This window comes from Ursus americanus, chromosome 25 (genome assembly GCF_024610735.1).
Source record: "Ursus americanus isolate L20-20 chromosome 25, mUrsAme1.1.p, whole genome shotgun sequence".
Classification (NCBI taxonomy): domain Eukaryota; kingdom Metazoa; phylum Chordata; class Mammalia; order Carnivora; family Ursidae; genus Ursus; species Ursus americanus.
The window spans coordinates 25,698,667-25,718,558 of record NC_142151.1 but is presented as its reverse complement, the minus strand read 5'-3'; the positions used below and the strand labels follow the sequence as shown (position 1 = coordinate 25,718,558).

The window sequence follows — 19,892 nt, the reverse complement described above, 5'->3', positions numbered from 1 at the left end:
TTGAATTCAAGCCTAAGGTCTAGGCTTTTTTTTTCTTTTTTCTTTTTTTTTAGATTTGTTGCTATTAGCCCTTTGGCTCCCCTCGATCATGTAATTAAGCAGTTGAAGTTTCTCGAACATAAATGCGGAACTTTATATTTAGGCTTGTTTAAAATTTAATTATGTGGGGTGCCTGGGTGGCACAGCGGTTAAGCTCCTGCCTTCGGCTCAGGGCGTGATCCCGGTGTTATGGGATTGAGCCCCAAATCAGGCTCCTCCACTATGAGCCTGCTTCTTCCTCTCCCAGTCCCCCTGCTTGTGTTCCCTTTCTTGCTGGCTGTCTCTATCTCTGTCGAATAAATAGATAAAATCTTTAAAAAAAAATAAAATTTAATTATGTTAATATTTGCCCTGTAGAGATTACAAAATCTAGATTTTCATCTGTGAAATTAGCTGTTGCTTCCCAATCTGCGTCATCTGAAAATCTGATAGACAACTTTCCTGTATATCCTTCCCAGTCATTGGTAATGAGAAAGGTGCCTTCCCCACACCTGCAGCGCCCATCCCTCTCAACCTCACGGAGCTATGAGTCTCCGGGGGTCAACTGAGAACCAAGAGCTCAGCTGTTCTCTTCTCAGGTATTTGCATTTTAACAGGAGACAAAAGAGACCATTAAACCTTTCTGAGCAGAAAGAAGAGATTCTAATGATTGCTCCTGATTGCTCCGTAGTTATCTTCTGCAGGTCCTGAGCTTTTTCTAGATACCAGATAATAGGTGCTGAACTTAGAGTTACATGCGAACGTGTTAACTAGTGCAAGATACCATCCGATAGGTACGTGCTCCAGTAAAGGTCGAGGTTAACCAGAGTGGGGGTTAGAAGGAGGAAGACAGTTTTAACAGGGCATCTTCCTGTTCCGTTGTAATTGCCTATATAAAAATTTGATTCGGCAGTTAATAAAATCCAAAGTCATTCATAGAGCAAAAACAAAGTTCTTTGGTCCTCTCCTCTTCTCTTGACCACAGGATTTCTTTCCATCTCTCCGTAATATATCTATAATATATCTATTATAAATACATTATGTATCTATCCAATGTGGATATTATACATTTGTACTAACTTGTATAATATATATACATTTAATTTGTATTTACATAATACATACAGATATGAATATAATACTTTTTTTTTAAGATTTTATTTATTTATTTGACAGAGAGAGACAGCCAGCGAGAGAGGGAACACAAGCAGGGGGAGTGGGAGAGGAAGAAGCAGGCTCCTAGCGGAGGAGCCTGATGTGGGGCTCGATCCCAGAACGCTGGGATCAGGCCCTGAGCCGAAGGCAGACGCTTAACGACTGCACCATCCAGGTGCCCCGAATATAATACATTTGTATATATAATATATATATGTTTAAATTTTCAGTTTTGTTAACCCTATCTGTGCACATGTGTAGTCCTTTAGAATAGTGACTTTCAAACACTTTTTATTGAACTGTCAGTAAGAAATACATTTTACATTGTAATATATGCACGCACACACACACCAGAAACAAGTTTCTTGAAAGTGTACTTGCTACTAGCAGGTTCCTCTATTTCCTTTCCCTCTCCTCCCCTCCCCACCCCTTTCTGTTACATTCCATTTCAGTCCACTCAAAAAGGGCTGGTTGAAACCATATAAATTAATTTCAAATCTTGCTTGCACAATTACAGTTTGTAAAACACTGTTGTAAACTTATGTATTTTTTAAGGATTTATTTATTTGAGAGACAGAAAGCGAGCAGGGGGGAGGGGCAGAGGGAGAGGGAGAGAGAGAACTTCAAGCCCACTTCTCACTGAGCTCCTGGAGCCTGACCCTGGGCTGGATCTCATGACCCTGAGATCATGACCTGAGCCAAAATCAAAAGCCAGAGGCTTGCTTAACTGGCTGAGCCACCCAGGTGCCCCAACTGTTGTGAACTTACTGTCCGTTGACTCCTAAATTGTCTATAGTAATAGATACTTTAATCATGGTAGTCATCAGTAGAAAGCTAATCTCACTTGGGCATAAATCAGCAATGATAATGATGATTAGGACTCTATGATATATTTTGTTCATATGGATACAATGCTGCCCACAAAAGACCTAGTACAATGAACTGATTTTGTTTTAGGTTTTCCATATGAGAATAGCCATTAATTCAGTACCTAGACAATGAACAGCAAGCAATTCTTCAATCTAGATATTTCTATTACATAACTATGTTGGCATAAAATAGCCTGTTAGACTTAAAAAGGTGTTTTTTTTTTAATGCCAGGAGTTACTATTGTCATGCTAAAATTGATTTAAAAAGGTGAGCCTACCTCTATAAAGTTAATTTATCTGTATTAACAGTTTAATTGTTTAGCTATTTGAAAATTGTTACTTTCCAAGTAGAGGGTGTGAGGCTGTAAATTTCTCTGCCCAAGTGTTTCTAGCTTGCTACTTAGCTATTTCTCTTAGGCCAGAGTTACCGATACTTAGATACTCTTAAACATTTTTGGTCTTTGTAGAAGTTCAGCATTTCTTGGAGTATGAAACCAGGGAAAGATAGACTATCATATTGTGTGTTTTAATTTGAGAAATACGGAGTGCCTTTGATTAAATTGTGGTGGGCTTTGGAGATAGGCTGATGTGGATTAGGTCTAAAAACTAGTTTTGAGACTTTAGGATGAATCTCTAAAATGTGTCAAGTTTCTCTTTCTTCATTCATAATACTAATGCTTATCTTAAAAGGTTTTTAGAATTAAATTAGGGAACGTATGTGATAATGTCTGATATATAGGAGACAGCATAGCAATGTATCATACACATAAATAAGAATACAAATAAACATATAAAACATGTAAAAAAGTATTATGTATGTGTATATCTATGTATATATAAATATACATAGTATGTATAAATTCACTTTTTTTTTTTTTAGACTTGATATTTGTGTAATTGGGTTCAGAAACTTGCATTTAGGGGCACCTGGGTGGCTCAGTTGGTTGAGCATCTGCCTTTGTCTCAGGTCGTGATCTTAGGGTCCTGAGATCTACCCCTATGTTGGGTTCCCTGCTTAGCAGGGAGTCTGCTTCTCCCTCTCCCTCTGCCCCCCCCCCCATGTTCTCTCTCTCTCAAATAAATACATAGAATCTTAAAAAAAAAGAAGAAAGAAAGAAACTTGAATTTAGATTTCTGAATCAGTCTGTTTATGACACTCTTGATTATCAGTGTTAATATGACACTTTGAGAATGGGATAATTGATTGCAAAATTATATATTATGATTTTCTGATGAAAATTCCACTTACGTGTAGTATAATGGTTTGCCTAATGCTCAAATTTAAACCTTGACTAGAATGAATATTAGCATTGATGCATTTGAATTTTATTTTTCTCCCCACTCCAAATGAAGCAAAATAAGTTTTATTTGTTTTTGAATATTTACCCAGTAATGTATGAATCAGGTGATTAATGTTTTTGAGGCTAAGATTTTTGTTACGTTCCTATTGATGTTTTAAAAGTTTTATTTAATTACATATGCCTATATGCCATATTTCCCATGAAAAAGTATTCATTAGTTTCTTTTGTTGTATTACGGCTATTGTAGATATACATACACATATCTTCATAATATTTCTCTAGAAGTTGTGTTATGTTGCAAGACTGTGGTAGCATGGAAACCGAGGCACATCTCACTCTCTGACCGATGTTTTTTCCACTGCATATACTTGCTAAATACATTAATAACTGCTTTAATAAATGCTTTAACAAGTCAGTGTTTAGTTGGTTAAAATCACGTCTATTGTGAGGAAGTATTCTTTGCATTTGGTAATAAAAATGAAATTTTGCGAGAAGATCCTGCAGTGGTAGTCAAACCAAAGAAGAGCTCGGGATGTCAGATGGATGCTGTCTTCAAAAATTTAGGGCCATTGCGTAGAAGTCAGATTAGATTTGTTCTAATTGGCCTTGAGGTGTACATGTAAAATTTTAACAGCTTTTCAGGTGAGACAGATTTTTGTCTTTGTATGACACACCTGCTCCCAGAGGTGTCATCACACGGTGACAGAACAGTGAGTCGGGTTCAGAGGATCTCAGTTCAAACTGCAGATTGATTCCTTACCAACTGTGGGGTCTTAAGAAAAGTCTCCGTTTCCTTCTCTGGGCTAGGGTGAAAATAATCCTGATTAACTCTCAGGGTCTCAAATGATCTTGACTATCAATGTGTAGTACTCTTGATAGTTACAAAGTGTTCCACAGGAGTAAACTGGAACGAGCAAACCCAGTCTGGTCTTACCGTCCCTCCCTACCACCAAGGGGCCCGAGAATCACTCATGAAGGCATTCAGGGATCCTCTGTGTGGTTGAATGTCTTCGTATTTATAATTTATTTTGCTCTGGAGATTCTATCGTGAACTACCGAGGCTGCTCACTCTGAGTTTTTACTTCTTTATCTTAAAGAAGGAAAAGGTCAGATTTTATCCGAAGCCCCTTGGAGTTCTAACATTTTAGCCGTCTAGAAGTCTGTAACTACAGAAGACTATTTCTTTCTCTCTTTTGTAGTGAAAAGCTTACTTTTGCCTAGAGGAAGTTATCCTGTGTCTTCCTGGTTGCCCATCCAGGGATTGTGATAAACTTTAATGTTTGCTAATCCCTGTAATAAATTTTCTTTGGCCTTTGTAACATGCTAGAGGACTCTTTCCCTCTTACACACCCTTTCTACCCTAGCCTTAGGCTATGACCGAGGGAGGTAGAGGTTTTGTTGGAGATTTTCATGCCTAAGTGAAACTAGACACACTCCTTTTAAAAACACACTCTAAAGAGTTTTACACACACACTGTATTTCGGAATGCTTTCTTAGAGAAACTGAAAGACAAAAGAGAGCTACAGTTACATTTTAGGTTAATGAATGTGTACCTGTCTCCTGACCAACTCTGAATTCTAATTACCAGTGTCCGATGGCCTCTTGTGTGCCTGTCCCTTACCCTAGGGAGAGTTTTCTTACTACTTTCCATTTTATCATTGGGAAGGTCCCATCATATTCATTGAATGCTGCTGCGTCCTGTTTATATCATAAAGAGAAAAAGGAAGGCTCCAGACGCCCTCTCTCCCTACCTTTCTCCACGTGGAAATAATAAAGCCCTTGGCAACCATGTTCCCTTGTAATCAGGATGAGGTAATTTTACAAGCTGCCATGAAAGAGCCATTTGTTGAATGCCTGCTTTGTGACAGGCCTTTGCTGATTGTTTAATATGTCTTGTGTCATTTAAATCTTATAACATCTTTAGGAGGGAAGAGAAATGAAACAAAGTTTTCTTTCCACCATTACCAAAGGAAGTCGTTGGCCATTACATAACTTTGCATCTAGCAGCCCGAATGGAGTCCTATAGACAGTTTCTGGGGTTGCAGAAACTGCCTTAGATGCAAATATTTAGTACAGATACATAGCAAAACATTTCAAAACTGTTTAGATAGGTGCTGTTAAATGGACGTTTATTCTGGTTTCCTGCCAGATTTACACGGAATCGTGTGGGAAAAGGTAGTTCTTCGGTATCTCTATTATGTGCTCCATACCGTTTGAATGGCTTTCATATTTCTTTTCTCCACTAGCATTTATAAGCAGCCAAAAAATGCTACCGATTCTTTCACTTTAAAGTAAACACTTTTGGGAGGCTTACTTTCCTTCCAGAGTTTAAAAAAAAAAAAAGTTGGAATTCTAAGGCATTGTTCTTATAATATTGCCTGACTGAATATATCATGTTTTATAGGATTACTCACATTTCCTGAACTTCTGTAATTCTGCAAAATTATTGGCCTTAGGTCTTCAGGTTAAGCTTTTTAAAAAATTTAGGGGGCGCCTGGGTGGCTCAGTCGTTAAGCATCTGCCTTCGGCTCAGGGCGTGATCCCTGAGTTCTGGGATGGAGCCCCACATCAGGCTCCTCTGCTGGGAGCCTGCTTCTTCCTCTCCCACTCCCCCTGCTTGTCTCTCTCTCACTGGTTGTCTCTGTGTCAAATAAATAAATAAAATCTTTAAAAAAATTAACTCAAGTTACTTCCTTTTATTTGTGCTTTTAGTGTTGGGTCTATGAGGCAAAACTTTTCTTTTTTAAAAAATTATTCTTCGAGTCGTGAAATGCTGAAGAGAGTGTTGTTACCTAATTAACAAACGACACTGAGCTGCTTTCTGATTAGAAAACCTTTTTCTTTTCTTCTTTTTTTAAGATTTTATTTATTTATTTGACCCCGGGGGGAGAGAGAGAGAGCGCGAGAGAGAGCACAAGCAGAAGGGGCAGCAGGTAGAGGGAGAGGGAGAGGAGCCCGATGGAGCCCGATGCGGGGCTTGATCCCAGCACGGTGGGATTATGACATGAGCGGAAGGCAGATGCTTAACTGACTTAGCCACCCAGACGCCCTGAAAAATCTTTTTTGTATATACCTTTGAATTTAGAGAATGAGCTGACCAAGAAATACTAGAGGACAGAGTGAGGAGGGCAGATGAGAGAGGATAGCTCTGAAAAAGCAGGATTCCTACTGGCAGAGCGGGGAGAATGTGGGAGGTTTGTGGAAGGCTCCACCCGTGCTGGTGAGGGATTGTGTCTGTAAAGGTAATAGAGATTGCCTCCTCTGCTCACTGCCCTGCTGTTTCAGGGAATTCGAGAATTTTATACAATAAAATATACACTATATACAATAAAATTGTATGCAAATATACAATAAAATTTGAGAATTTTATACAATAACGACACTGTAGCATCTTAAACCACAGGTGTGAACGCCTTGTTGTGAATTGAACGTTTTTGGTTTGCGTTCAGGTTCAGCCCGAGAACCCTGCCTCTTGTTGCTCTTTGCTGGGAGCTCCGTAAGGGTTTGGCCATCTCTTAGTCTCAGCGAAGTGATTGCTGAATGGATGAAGCAATATTAATAATAACATCTTACATTTATAATCAGGCTTTAAAGTTCACAGAGTACTTGCACACAGATTTTCTTTCTGCCAATCTCAGCAGTCCTGTGAATGAAGTGTGGCAGGTAGTATTAACACTTTTATTATGCAGTAAATTTAGAATCAGACAAAATACGTGACTAGCCCAAGACCAGTAGATTTTTTTTAAATGTTTTCTGGAAGAGGAAGAGAGAATTAAACACACACACACACACACACCCATCACCATCACCACCATCAACAAGAAAAGCATTTTTATGGATGTCTGTGTATGCCCCACATTCTTTCCCATCAACCAAAATAGCCCCGTGAGACTAGTTCCCACACAGACATGGATCGGCTATTTATTTACTGTAGTACAAAATGAGATGTGGCCAGTGGGAGGTTGCTGAGAATGACCATGGAACCAGAGCCCTGACGATGGAAAGGCAGAAGGGCTTCTGAAATCCAAGGCTTTGCATCTCAACACAGCCACTGGACGCTTTTCATCTGGCCGTCTTCACTTTCCCTCCTTCTCACCTCTCTCCACCGCACATCTCATAAGTTCTTAAACCTGCTCTCCTGCTTTCTTTGAAATCTACGGCTGTTCCCCAGCTACTGTACAGCCCACATTCAGATCCTCGCTGATCCCCTGCACGCTGGCAGGGGCTTTCTGATGGTCTCCTTGCCTCTCGCTCACATGGTCTTTCACACCCTGTGAGGAGCTTAGACTCCTTTAAGAGTTCGACATTTTCCAGGGAATAAAGTCCGTTCTCCTAATCTAGCGCATAGCACTCTACACACCCGGATTTCGGCCAACCACTCTGTTCCCATTTCACAGCCTAGTAGTTTGCTGTGTGTTTAGCAGGTCCCCTGGCACTTTCCTTCTCTGCCTTCGTGCCCCCCCATCGGCTCTGTGTGGCATGCCCCTCCCCTCTGTGCATTTGAACCCTCTTGCCAGTGTGCTGAATTAATGTTGGTTCTTTCAAACTTGGCTTGTGTCTTCTCCTTTGGGAGGACTATTCTGACCTCCCCTGGTGAAATGGGCCACATGCATCTTTGTGTCCCGTGGTACCTTCTCTAGACCCCCAACCTGAAACTTCCAACACATGGTGGACGCCTGTCTCAGCCACTAGACTGTGAACTTCTCAGGGACAGGACCTGATTCTTAGCACCTAGCAGCACAACCAGACCAGTAAACACGGGTTGGCCCAGTGTTCGGCTTCACTTCGCAAGAACCTCAGCCACAACAGTCAGGACCATGACACACACAGTCGGCTTGCTAGCTACCCAAAGATACCACTAATTAGGGTGATCTAGAACTGAGCAAACATATTTTCTTCCTTTAAGGACCATTTCCTAATGAACTTAGTTAGGAATCTGAAGTAATGGAAGGGGCACACTTTTCTCTTTTCTTTTCATGCGTGGATGAAGTCAGAAGGATAGGCTGGAGATGATGGAGTTCAGTTCCACTTGAATACGGAATTGTGTTTTTGCTACACAAAGACAATGTAGAATTCACTCAGCAGCCTCATACAGGACCGTCAGAATAGTTGGCCGCATTACATTGGGAGCACTCTTTGGGTGACAACTGTGAACAGCCTCTATATTGGTGCTTGAAAACAATTTGTATATTCTCTTTGTAATTGCTAATGTGTAGGAAATAATTTCTAGGGCTTGTAACATATGTTGCCAGGGGAAACAGTTTTCAGGTCTAGTTATTTGGTTTTCACACACATGTGCCAAGTGGTGATACCTGTATTATACTATAATTGTGATGGTCTCGCAGCCTACTTTTAGGGGTAGAAGGTGTCTGTTTCCTGCTATGCATGAAATATTTACTCAACCAGTAACTTTTAAACCATAAATAAACAATTAGTTTTCTACAGCCTGTGTGTATATCAAGTGGGAGGACAATCAATAGAATTTGTGTTTATAATTACAAGCTGTAGGAAGGGTTATTATTTCTTCTGTGTTTTTAAAATTTCTTTAAAAATGTATAGTCATATTTCTTGATCATTTATGCCATTAGAATGCTAAGAGAGATTTGAAAAGAGATCAAGTCCATCATTCAATTTTATAATTTTTTTAAAAAAAGATTGTGTGTCTATCTATTTGAGACAGAGGGAGAGAGAGAAAGTGAGCGCAAGCAGGGAGAAGGGCAGGGGGAGAGGGAGAAGTGGGCTCCTCGCTGAGCAGGGAGCCTGACATGGTGCTTGATCCCAGGACCCTGAGGTCATGATGAGAGCCAAAGGCAGACGCTTAACCCACCCAGCCACCCAGGTGTCCCAATTTTATAATTATTTTTAAAGAGAACAGATGAGTATATATGTATAATGTAGTCAAGAATGTAGTGAAATTGACTGGATTTTATTTTATTTTGTTTTTTTTTAATTTTTTTTTTTATTTGAGAGAGAGAAAGAGTGAGTATGAGCGGGGTAAGGGGCAGAGGGAGAAGCAGACTCCCCACTGAGCAGGGAGCCTGATGCAGGGCTCAATCCCACGACTCCGGGATCATGACCTGAGCCGAAGGCAGACGCTTAACCTACTGAGCTACCCAAGTGCCCCCTGAATTTTATTTTTGTGATACATATTTAAAAAATGAGAATGACCCTAAATATTAACACATCAGCCAAAATAAAATAAATTTATCATATTAAATTAAGGGTTTTTTGTGAAAAAAAATGAAGATAATGTTTGGATTTTCTGCATCACTACTCCTTTATCATAGAATATTGGAAGTTGATCTTTATTCTGGATTGTAGTCCATTTCACAAACAAAAAAGTCATTAGCATATGGAAGGATTGTTTAGTCAAATTACAATTTCCTCATTAAAAAGAAAAACTATATTTAGCTTCTGACTTAGAGATATCACTACCTATATTATTCCACTATGATTGCCCGTCTCGATATTTAGTACAGGTATGTGGAAACTTGGGGAATGGATGACTGAAATGGGATTGGTTGATTGATTGATTTTAAAAAAGATTTATTTATTTGAGACAGAGAATGAGCGAGTGTGAGTGGGGAAAGGGGCAGAGAGAAAGGAAGAGAGAGAGAATTTCAAACTTAGCACGGAGCCTGATTCAGGGCTTGATCTCATGACCCTAAGATCATGACCTGAGCTGGTATCAAGAGTCAGATTCTCAACTGACTGAGCCACCCACGAGCCCCTGAAGTGTAATTGTTGTGATTGATTGTTTCTACTTTTTGCATCACTTTGGCTGTCAAAGATACATACCATGAATAAAAAGTTAATTGTGCAAGGTGAGGTAAGGTCGTGAAAGTCACTGATTTTTTTCTATTCACTTTCTAAGACCAGGTAGTCCATTATCATTAAGAAGTACTTTATAATGTAGCGATTACGTCGACTTGATTTTTTAATAAATTACACTAGCTATGGTAGCCTTTCAAAAACCAAAACTATTGAAGAAGAAGGTATTTTAACAGTCTAAATAATTCTTTGGAAAGGATGTTATAGGGGAGTTTGAGTTGACTGGGAGATGGGCTCAATGTTCTTTCTACTCAGGGATTACAAGATTCCAAGGCCAGGCTATAGGGAAAATCTAAGAAATGCTGGTTACCTTAGTTACAATGTTTTTGTTTGTTGCTTTGTCATAGACTGCCTCTTTAAGGTGTGCCCTATGAACCGATATTCTGCCCAGAAACAATATTGGAAAGCTAAGCAAGCCAAACAGGGGAACCACACAGAGGCAGCTTTGCTGAAGAAATTACAGGTAAGGACCAAGCTTCCATTGGTCTGGCTGAGGCTAGACCAAGAATAGTAATAACAAACCATCTATTTTGTGTCTTAGTGATTTCACTCAATGCACAGAGATTTAGAATAGATGTAGCAACACATTGAAAGTGGAAGGGACTTTTAAGTTGTAGGGCGTGACCCCTCATTTCCTGGCATGGAGCTCATACATTCCTGCCGCTAATTTTTAGGGTGTGCCAGACTAATTCAAAGATTCACATCAAACTGGAAACAATTCAGAATCTCTGTAGGAATCTCAAATCCAGTGATATTTTACTTGGCATAGTACTTAACTTTTTTCTTCAAAGACTAGAAAAAAAATGGAAAGGTTGTTGCTTCTGGTTTGGGCTGAATATAAATTTGCTATCAAATTTAAATTAACTTAAATTTTGTGTTATTAAAATCCCTGTTACTTTCAGAATTGAAACTATGTTGAGCCTTTTGAAATTCACCTTCTATTTTTCCATTGTTTGGTTTGTCTAACAATATTCCCTCTGAAACTAATTTTATAAGACCGAAGAGCCTACTACTTTTCTGAGATTTTTAACATAAAAGCATCCCAAGATATTTTTGGCCACATTTCAGCGTCAAATTGAGCCCATGATCATACTCTATTATAGTCATGTATTTAATTGTTGGTCCCCCTACTTCAGCACCAAGAGGAAAGCAGCCAGCCTATTTTATTCATGGTTATAGTCTTTGTTCCTAAATGACCTTGTTTCTTTGTTGATTATTGTACCCTGTGTCCTATGTTTCTATGCTGAGTATTTGATAATCATTTTACAGCACGCCGCAGAACTGGAGCAAAAACAAAATGAATCAGAGAATAAGAAACTGTTGGGAGAAATTGTGAAATACAGTAATGTCATACAAGTGAGTCTTTACTTTCTCTTACAAAAAGTGACTATCTTAAAGGTCATTTGCATTTGCATAGGATTGTCAAGCTGCATTAAAACTTGGGGATACAGTAGTTTGTCCTTTCTTTTTCTTTCTTTCTTTTTTTTTTTTTTAATTTTGTTTATTTATTTGACAGAGATAGAGACAGCCAGCGAGAGAGGGAACACAAGCAGGGGGAGTGGGAGAGGAAGAAGCAGGCTCATAGCGGAGGAGCCTGATGTGGGGCTCGATCCCATAACGCCGGGATCACGCCCTGAGCCGAAGGCAGACGCCCAACCGCTGTGCCACCCAGGCGCCCCAGTAGTTTGTCCTTTCATGGCAGTTGTGGATATCGTGATATTTTCGGTTGATGTTCAGCCCAGTATTCTATATGTTTGGGAATAAGTCTGATGTATACACGTGAGGGAGTGAGCTAAGCTAGATGTAGGCACAGGTCATTACATCAAAGGGAAGAAGGTGGGGAAACATCATTTCTAAAGGTCTGCAGTAAAATCTTCCGTTAGAATTAATGGGACTACCATGTAACACATGAAGCTTTATTGTTTCATTTTGTAGAGAGAGGAAAGTTTTCATATTGTACTTTCATATGGAAATCGTCCTTGAGTTGTTATTAAAAGATTTACTTCAGTGAGTGTGCACACTGATTTATCTCAGCTGCATTCCTTTCTTGTGCTCCACTTAGATCTTTGAGCTTTTTACTTGGTTATTTGTTAATATGGGCCCCACCTTGTTCAAAAGAATGTAAGGCATTTTCAAAAATACATATCATGTAAGATAAAATAGAAATAAATAAGGCAACTGGATCAAAGGGAAAAGAGTGGTTAAATGAATAACGTGAGGTCAGAGGGGAGGCGTGTTTATAAAATCCATGTTGTAGAGTCTGGTCAGCTTTGCTTGGAAGCCTTTTCGTTGCTCACCTTGCTATAAGGGAAGCATAGTATATTTAGCACTCACCTAGAAGGTCCTGAACATAGAACTAAGTCAAAGGTCTGGAAGCACAAATGTTCCCAGGAAGACCAGAGAAGTTTTCCTCCAATGAGCTCTCATAAAGAGGACACTGTTTAATAGAGTAAATAATAGCCTTAACAACTTCCTTACAGCAAACGCTACAATGAGGTGTTTCATAGAGCTGTTTTCAAAAATAATATTGCCTGATATCTTGTCATTGGCCAATGGCAAAATGCCAGAGCAGAGGACTGTCAGAGCAGCCCTCTCCTGGGACACGAGGAGAGCGCTTGAATCTGCAGCAAGCCAAAAGTAGGACTTCATCTAATGACTGATTATATGATACCTGTGGCGTGGGTGGCTTGCATGTCCCTTGAGCAATCCTCCATAAATAGAGTTTTTCTTTTCTTTTTTTTTTTTTTTAAAGATTTTATTTATTTATTTGACAGAGATAGAGACAGCCAGCGAGAGAGGGTATACAAGCAGGGGGAGTGGGAGAGGAAGAAGCAGGCCCATAGCAGAAGAGCCTGATGTGGGGCTCGATCCTATAACGCCAGGATCACGCCCTGAGCCGAAGGCAGACGCTTAACCGCTGTGCCACCCAGGCGCCCCAATAAATAGAGTTTTTCTTAACCAAGGTTTGATTAATATGAAGTGCCAGCAAGTGGAGCTTATGTTTCTTGTCAAGAACCGGAAGTGCAAATGTTCGCAGGGTCAGTGAGGGGCTGAGCCATGTGCTCTAACAAGGTAGATTCTGAAGGAGCGGGGTTGGGCCATGAGGGTTTCATTGGCTCATGAGATAATGTCTTTAACCTGCACATTGAGCAGTATTATACGGGCACAATATATATGTACAAACCCATACATGTAATTAACAGAGGACATTAAAGAATAAAGGTGGTAATACCTTTTTCCCTACAGCTACTGCATATAAAAAGCAACAAGTATCTGACTGTCAACAAGAGATTACCTGCTTTACTGGAGAAGAATGCCATGCGTGTGTCCTTGGATCCTGCAGGAAATGAAGGGTCTTGGTTTTATATTCATCCCTTCTGGAAGCTGAGAAGCGAGGGTGACAACGTATGTAAAAATAAAATTAAGAGAGAAAGAGTGTGTTCCTAAAGACAATAATTGTTAATAAGTGAGAGAATCCAGATAGCACAAAGAAAGGATGTGTAATTTTCAATCAACACATTATTTTTATGGTAATCTCTTTAATAGGCTAAAACTATTTATTTATGGTGCAAATTGTGCTTGGGAATCATAAAAAGACAAGACTCAGATTAATTAAAAAATCACCTTCCAGCTGGAATTCATGTGAAGGAATTTAAGTAATGTTAACATTGGCTGAACCTTTTAAAGGAAAGGTAGAGTTTGCTTCCTTTCCTAATCAGAAGGGAGCATGGTTGTAAGGAGAAAGCTATGCTTAGGAAATGTTGTTTATCCTTTTGAATTAAAAGAGTAACCGTTGTTATGACAATATTTCATTTACTGGCTCTATAGTCAGCTGTTTACAGTCCATACACCTTAAAGATGTATACAGTATGAGGAGCTATATAGATGGGACTTGCTTGTTGGTGAGTCTTTAAAATGTGTTTTGGAATACATGTATGTTGTATCATGTAAATTTTAGTACTTGCTGAAGTATTTTCCACTAGCTTATAGAGTAGGGAGCATAAACATTATGTGAAATGATTCAACAGGATCAATTGTTGGTTATTTTTGTTTGTGATAAAGTAGCAAGTGACAATTCCTAGCACATGAGAAATGCTCAATAAATGCTGAATAACTTTCATAAATAGAATACCTTACAAGTATTGGGTCAGGTGATCAAGAAAAATAGTTGAGATTAAAAAAAATCAACCTTATAAATTCAAAGCAATATAAAAATATAATTATTCTGACAGCTTTCTCAATACTTTGATTACATTTTAAATATGTTTTGGATATTTCTTGTCCTAGAAATGTCCTCTTTTGTAGTGAATCTATATTTTCGGTGAATTTTGAAATACAAATTCAATTCCACAGGATGCAAGCTTCATGGTTTAATTTGGTTAGTAAATTATCTGACGATGTCCTCCTTAGGTAAGGTTTGGGGGATGGCATGGCATGCAGGAATGTAATGCACCTTAAGTCTTGTGTTGGATTCCTTAAAAAACAATGTCCTACTTGTTCATTTTTTTTGGCGTCAAGTGATGTATGCTGTGAGCATGATATATATGTTAATTTCAGTAGGTAGTTAATTACAATCAACTCTCAATTATTTAGGGACTGATTATGTAGTTTATGAACACCCCATGTCTTCTGTAATGCTTATTTCCCTCTCCAGTCTCCCATGGAGCAGTGTCCCTGTTTGTAGGTGGTCAATGAAAATCAAACTTGAAAACCAGCAAAACCCCAGCTCAAGTTCTGAGGGATATTGATTGGAAATGATTGGATAAATTAGGGCCTTTAGATTAGCTGTGGAGTTTATTAATTCATTCTATTTGTTTATTTATTCATTTTATCTATTCCTTTCCCTGCTCCCAAATGCCTTTTCAGGATCAACTGAGAGTTGAATGTAATGAACTATTTCAAATAATTAGTTGTACTGGGGTGTGGGGAGCCTCCCACCCAAACATTCCATCTTGGTGAAATGGACAATGTAATTGTTAAGTGCAACATAGAAATCCTCCTTTTATAGATGTGCTCCATAAAGCATGGCTAAAACAACCTTCCACATTGCTTTTTGCTGGAACAGCTCACTGTTTTTGCTTACCACTATGTAGCTGTTGTATGTGATTAAGGTTGCTGCGAAAACATAAGCACACCCACATCCCTCTGTTTACCACATTAATAATTATATTGTAACGCTCATTTTCTTCCCTAGGAATAGGTAGCATTCCCTAGCCATAAGTATCATTCTAAAATTCTAAAATGTATTTTATTGAAGGCAGTTGCAAATGCTGTCACTTCATAACAAGTGATTTAATTACTACTGATTTTCTTTAAAAGCATATTAATCTAGGAAGAGGAAATTATAAGGGTCCAAGGATTTTTAAACGTATGTTTACTATTTAGCAATTAGTAGGTTGTGATTCAGGTTGTAAGTATCCAATAAGATGTTCAGTGACTGAAATGAAATGTAAGAATGAGGCTGATGATAGTTTGGGGAGAAAAATGCTCATATCCTCAAAAATCAGTGGTTTCTACCATTTATAGAATGGTCAGTTGGATAGTTTGGGGAGAAAATAGATTCATGGATCCCTCAACATTTCAGCTGTAAAGAAGCTCTTGTTTGCTGCTGTGTAGTTAGAAAGTCATTGGGGATAGCAGAGTACATAAATATTTCATTTTCATTTATTTTCCCATGATTGAGTGGTTAATTTTTCATTTTCAACTTTGATCTAAGAAGACATTAGTTCTTTACCTTGATGGTAGATTTTAAAAAGAAGAAAAGCCCAGATATTCTTTCAATGAAGAGAAAAATTTAACTCTTAGGGAAAGAACCTTTTCAAATAGCGGGTAGATTTTGTTATTTTGCAAAACTAGATCTCTTGGAATTCTAGCAAAGGCAGATCTCTGGTATGTTGGCTTCTACTGCAATGCCATGCCAGGTGTCACTTCCAAAGAAGTGTAGCTGCCGGTGGCATTATATTGCTCTTTATTTCCAGTAAAATCTCAGCTTGGATCTTCAGGGCTGTTGCATAGACTCAACAGAAGTGCTTTTGGAATTGGAATTTTTAAAAGATGCTTGTGTACTAGGATGAGCGTGCCTTGGCAGAAAATGATTCCTCCCTCAAGTTCCTTATGAAATGCACAGCCTCTCAGAAGGCATCAGAGCACATCAGTGGACATGCGACACTCTTCAGAGCAGATTACTAAGTTCCATATTTGTCAAGTTATCTAATTAGGTGTGAATTCCCTGAGAACAGGGACTATTTGTCACACTTTTGTATTCTTTTTGGCACCTCTTACTATCTTTTCATTTCTTTTGATTAGCGTCTTGTCCATTCCATTTGCAAGAGTTTTTTTTTTTCACCTTGGCTAGTTGAAGTAACCATTGTCAAAAACAAGACTGAGGGCTTGGAAATTAGTGAATTAATGTTAAATTCTCTTTGTGAATACCATTCTTATGAACCCTTGGTGTTTAGAACATTTTGGCTATATGGCTGGTCTCTTAAAAATATGCAGTAGAAGACTTTCTGGGCGGTGTTTTGAAATAAATATAACATATGGATTGACCCAAAGCTTACAGAAAACTATAGTAAAATAGTAAGACGTACATCAGTGGATATAGGTGCAAAGAAAAATATTCTTTTAATTGGAATGATATAGCTAGAATATATCGTTATATTTAGCAGCTAATTGGCTAATATTTCTATGATGCGGATAAGAATGACATTGTAGACCAAATCCAGTTGTCCTTTAAGAAATTGGAAGATTGGACCCAACACTGTCAGGATTTGTATTAAGTCCCAGTATTCGTAGTATGGATGGTTACGGAGACTTCTGTCTGGTCCTGAGAGTCAGAGCTGCCTTGGTGTCATGTGTAATAACGTGCATGCACGCATGCGTGCATGTGTGTGTGTGTGTGTGTGTTTTGGAAGGGGATGTTGGAAATATGTTTATGTCATGTTGCGTTTTATATGTTTTTCCCTTATATTTAATTTTTAAAAATACCAATTTTGGTTCAAAGTTAGAAAACAATATAAAGATGTATTGCTTAAAGTCTTTTATCCTTTTCCCTCTCCCCATGTCTGTACCACAGTAAACCTCTGTAAAGATTTCTGATGCATGTACTCTTACTCCCTTCCTCCCCTTTTTACACAAAGAGAGCCTGGCTCTGCCCCTCACCCTCTCACTTCACGTTGTTTCTTGATGATATTCCCTTATCTGTGCATAGAGAGCTTCTATGATGGCTTTGGCGAGTCACAGCCCCAGCACCCAACTGATGATGAACTTGAAAGGCGGGTAATGAATAGAGACCAATCCTGCGAGCAGTAGAAGCTACTTCTGCAAACCCTAAGAACAACTTCCCTTTGCTTGAATAGTGAGCTTGAGGCTTCTTTATCATAGTTTGTGACAATAGTACTTCGTGTAAATGTAGACTCCTGTATATAACCCATAAAAGCTTAATTTATATTGGAAATAGGAAATTATGTTCCTGAAAGTCTTGGTCTAGGTTAAGATACAGGGAGGAGAAGTTTTGTTTATTCTTATTTTCTGAGTCCTAATTTGTTTTTCAGTTATCTGTCAAACTAATGTACTCTAATACTCAGTAAGAAATATGCACAGAGAAGGTATTAGTTTTCGTTTCTGAGATGGTGAATAATTCTATATGAGAATCGAGAGCGTAGGTCTTACAGTGATAAGTCTTTTTTTAAAAAAAAATTTCATTTATTTGGGGGGGTGCAAAGAAGAGTGGAGGGAGAGGGACAAGCAGGCTCTGCGCCCAACAGGGAGCCCAATGTAGGACTCAATCTTAGGACCTTGAGATCATGACCTGAGCTGAAATCAAGTGTCGGAAGCTTAAGCGCCCGAGACACCTAAGTGCCCCAAACAGTAATAAGTCTTCTAATGGGTTGTGACAAGATAAACTTTAGTAACTCTAAAATTAAACTGCTTATTATTACCATTAAGAAAGCATAACTTCAGGATGCCTGGGTGGCTCAGTGGGTTAAGTGTCTGCTTTCTGCTCAGGTCATGATCCCGGGGTCCTGGGATCAAGTCCCGCCTTGGGCTCCTTATCAGCAGGGAGTCTGCTACTCCCTCTGCCTGCTGCTCCCCCTGCTTGTGCTCTCTCTGTCTCCCTGACAGATAATAAATAAAATCTTTTTTTTTTTTTTTAAAGAAAGCATAACTTCATGTCCCACAATTTGAGCTATGAATAGAAATTCTTGAAGATAACTTGGACATTGTTAATGGTAACATAAATGAAAAATCAACTTCAACTTACTTTTTGGAGCATTTCTCCCAAAACCAACGAAAAATTTTTTAATATATATTTTATTTATTTTTTTCAGTAATCTCTACTCCCCTGAGATCAAGAGTTGCATGCTCTACCGACTGAGCCAGCCAGGCACCCGCTAATTAAAAAATTTTTTTAAGTTAAAAATTTTTTTAATTTAAACCTGAACACCAAAGGTTAAAGAGCAATATCAGTTTTGGGTGTTTAAGATAAGAGTGAACCAGATGCTCAAGGACCAAACAATAAACATATTTCTACAAGGTCATGCCTAATCGTGCATTTCCTGAATCCGGATGACATTAGAATGTTTAGTGTATTTCTGGGATAATGGGAAAGGTCAAATTTAACAGACTTGTTTTTAATCCCATAGATAATACAAATGTATAACATTTTCTGCTTGCACTTGAAGTGGTTCTAATATTTAGGCAGATTGATTGTGGCAGATGCTTTCGCTCCCTCTATCAGCTGTGCTCACGGCATAAGACCCGGTGTGGAGGGTAATGTCCTATTTATCGACATTAAAAAAGTTCTTACTGAAATGGGAGACTAATAAGAAAAGGGTCCACACTAGCTTTATGAATCCAGGCTGATAGGCACTATGGAACATGATTACGTGATCATTTATCGGAAAATATTTTACTCAAAGCGAAAAAGAACTGAACTAAGATTTGTGTGGAAGACAGACCAGGTGTTAGGTCACTAACAGAACCTCCCTGCAGTAATTTCTAGCTTCAAATACAGCACCATAGATCTGCTCGGTGTCTCAGTTGCAACTTATTTCTGATTCCTAGATTGTCGTGGGTGATAAAGTTGTCCTGATGCCCGTGAACGCAGGACAGCCGCTGCATGCCAGCAACATAGAGCTTCTCGATAATCCAGGGTGCAAGGAGGTGAGTTCAGGAGGAAAGAAAATGAATTTGTTTATTTTTATCATGAGAGGAAAAAAAGGTGTATAGCTTCATTCATTGTTTTCATGAACATAATTATGCTAATTAATATTGCTAAGATCTGTGTAATAGTGATTACTGTTTTTGGATGGTATTTGTGTTGAGGTATATACCTCATTGTCCAGAGTTATCTTTTTTCGCTTTTTTACTAGTTGGAGGAATAATTTCTGGTATAAAATGGAATTGCAGTTTTATAACTTAACATTTATTCATTAATAGGTGAATGCCGTTAATTGCAACACTAGCTGGAAAATCACTTTATTCATGAAATATAGTTCCTATCGAGAGGATGTACTAAAAGGAGTAAGTATGTGCTACATGGAACATTTGATAGAAGAACTGAAGTCATCTTACGAAACTTCTGGTTGCAAAACCTGTGTATTCACTAGTATTCATAGTTCAGGAGGTGATTATAAACCTTAATAATCACTATGAGTATCTCACTGAGTTTTCTTCTCTATAGTTTGACATGTATAAATAATCATTAAAAGCCACG

General features: G+C 38.6%; 1 protein-coding gene across 2 annotated transcripts in view; it reads left to right on the top strand.

Moving 5' to 3' along the window:
- Positions 1-19,892, top strand: part of ITPR2 (inositol 1,4,5-trisphosphate receptor type 2) — a 477,037-nt gene that overhangs the window by 81,461 nt on the left and 375,684 nt on the right. Inside the window, exons 3-7 of one of the 2 annotated variants that reach the window (XM_045811874.2) lie at positions 10,522-10,637; positions 11,444-11,530; positions 13,421-13,579; positions 19,241-19,339; positions 19,616-19,699. In XM_045811874.2, the coding sequence (XP_045667830.1) occupies positions 10,522-10,637; positions 11,444-11,530; positions 13,421-13,579; positions 19,241-19,339; positions 19,616-19,699 (545 nt within the window). Of the gene's footprint in view, positions 1-10,521; positions 10,638-11,443; positions 11,531-13,420; positions 13,580-14,565; positions 14,585-19,240; positions 19,340-19,615; positions 19,700-19,892 lie in introns of those variants that run through there. The other variant, XM_087855710.1, reaches the window with a different exon arrangement.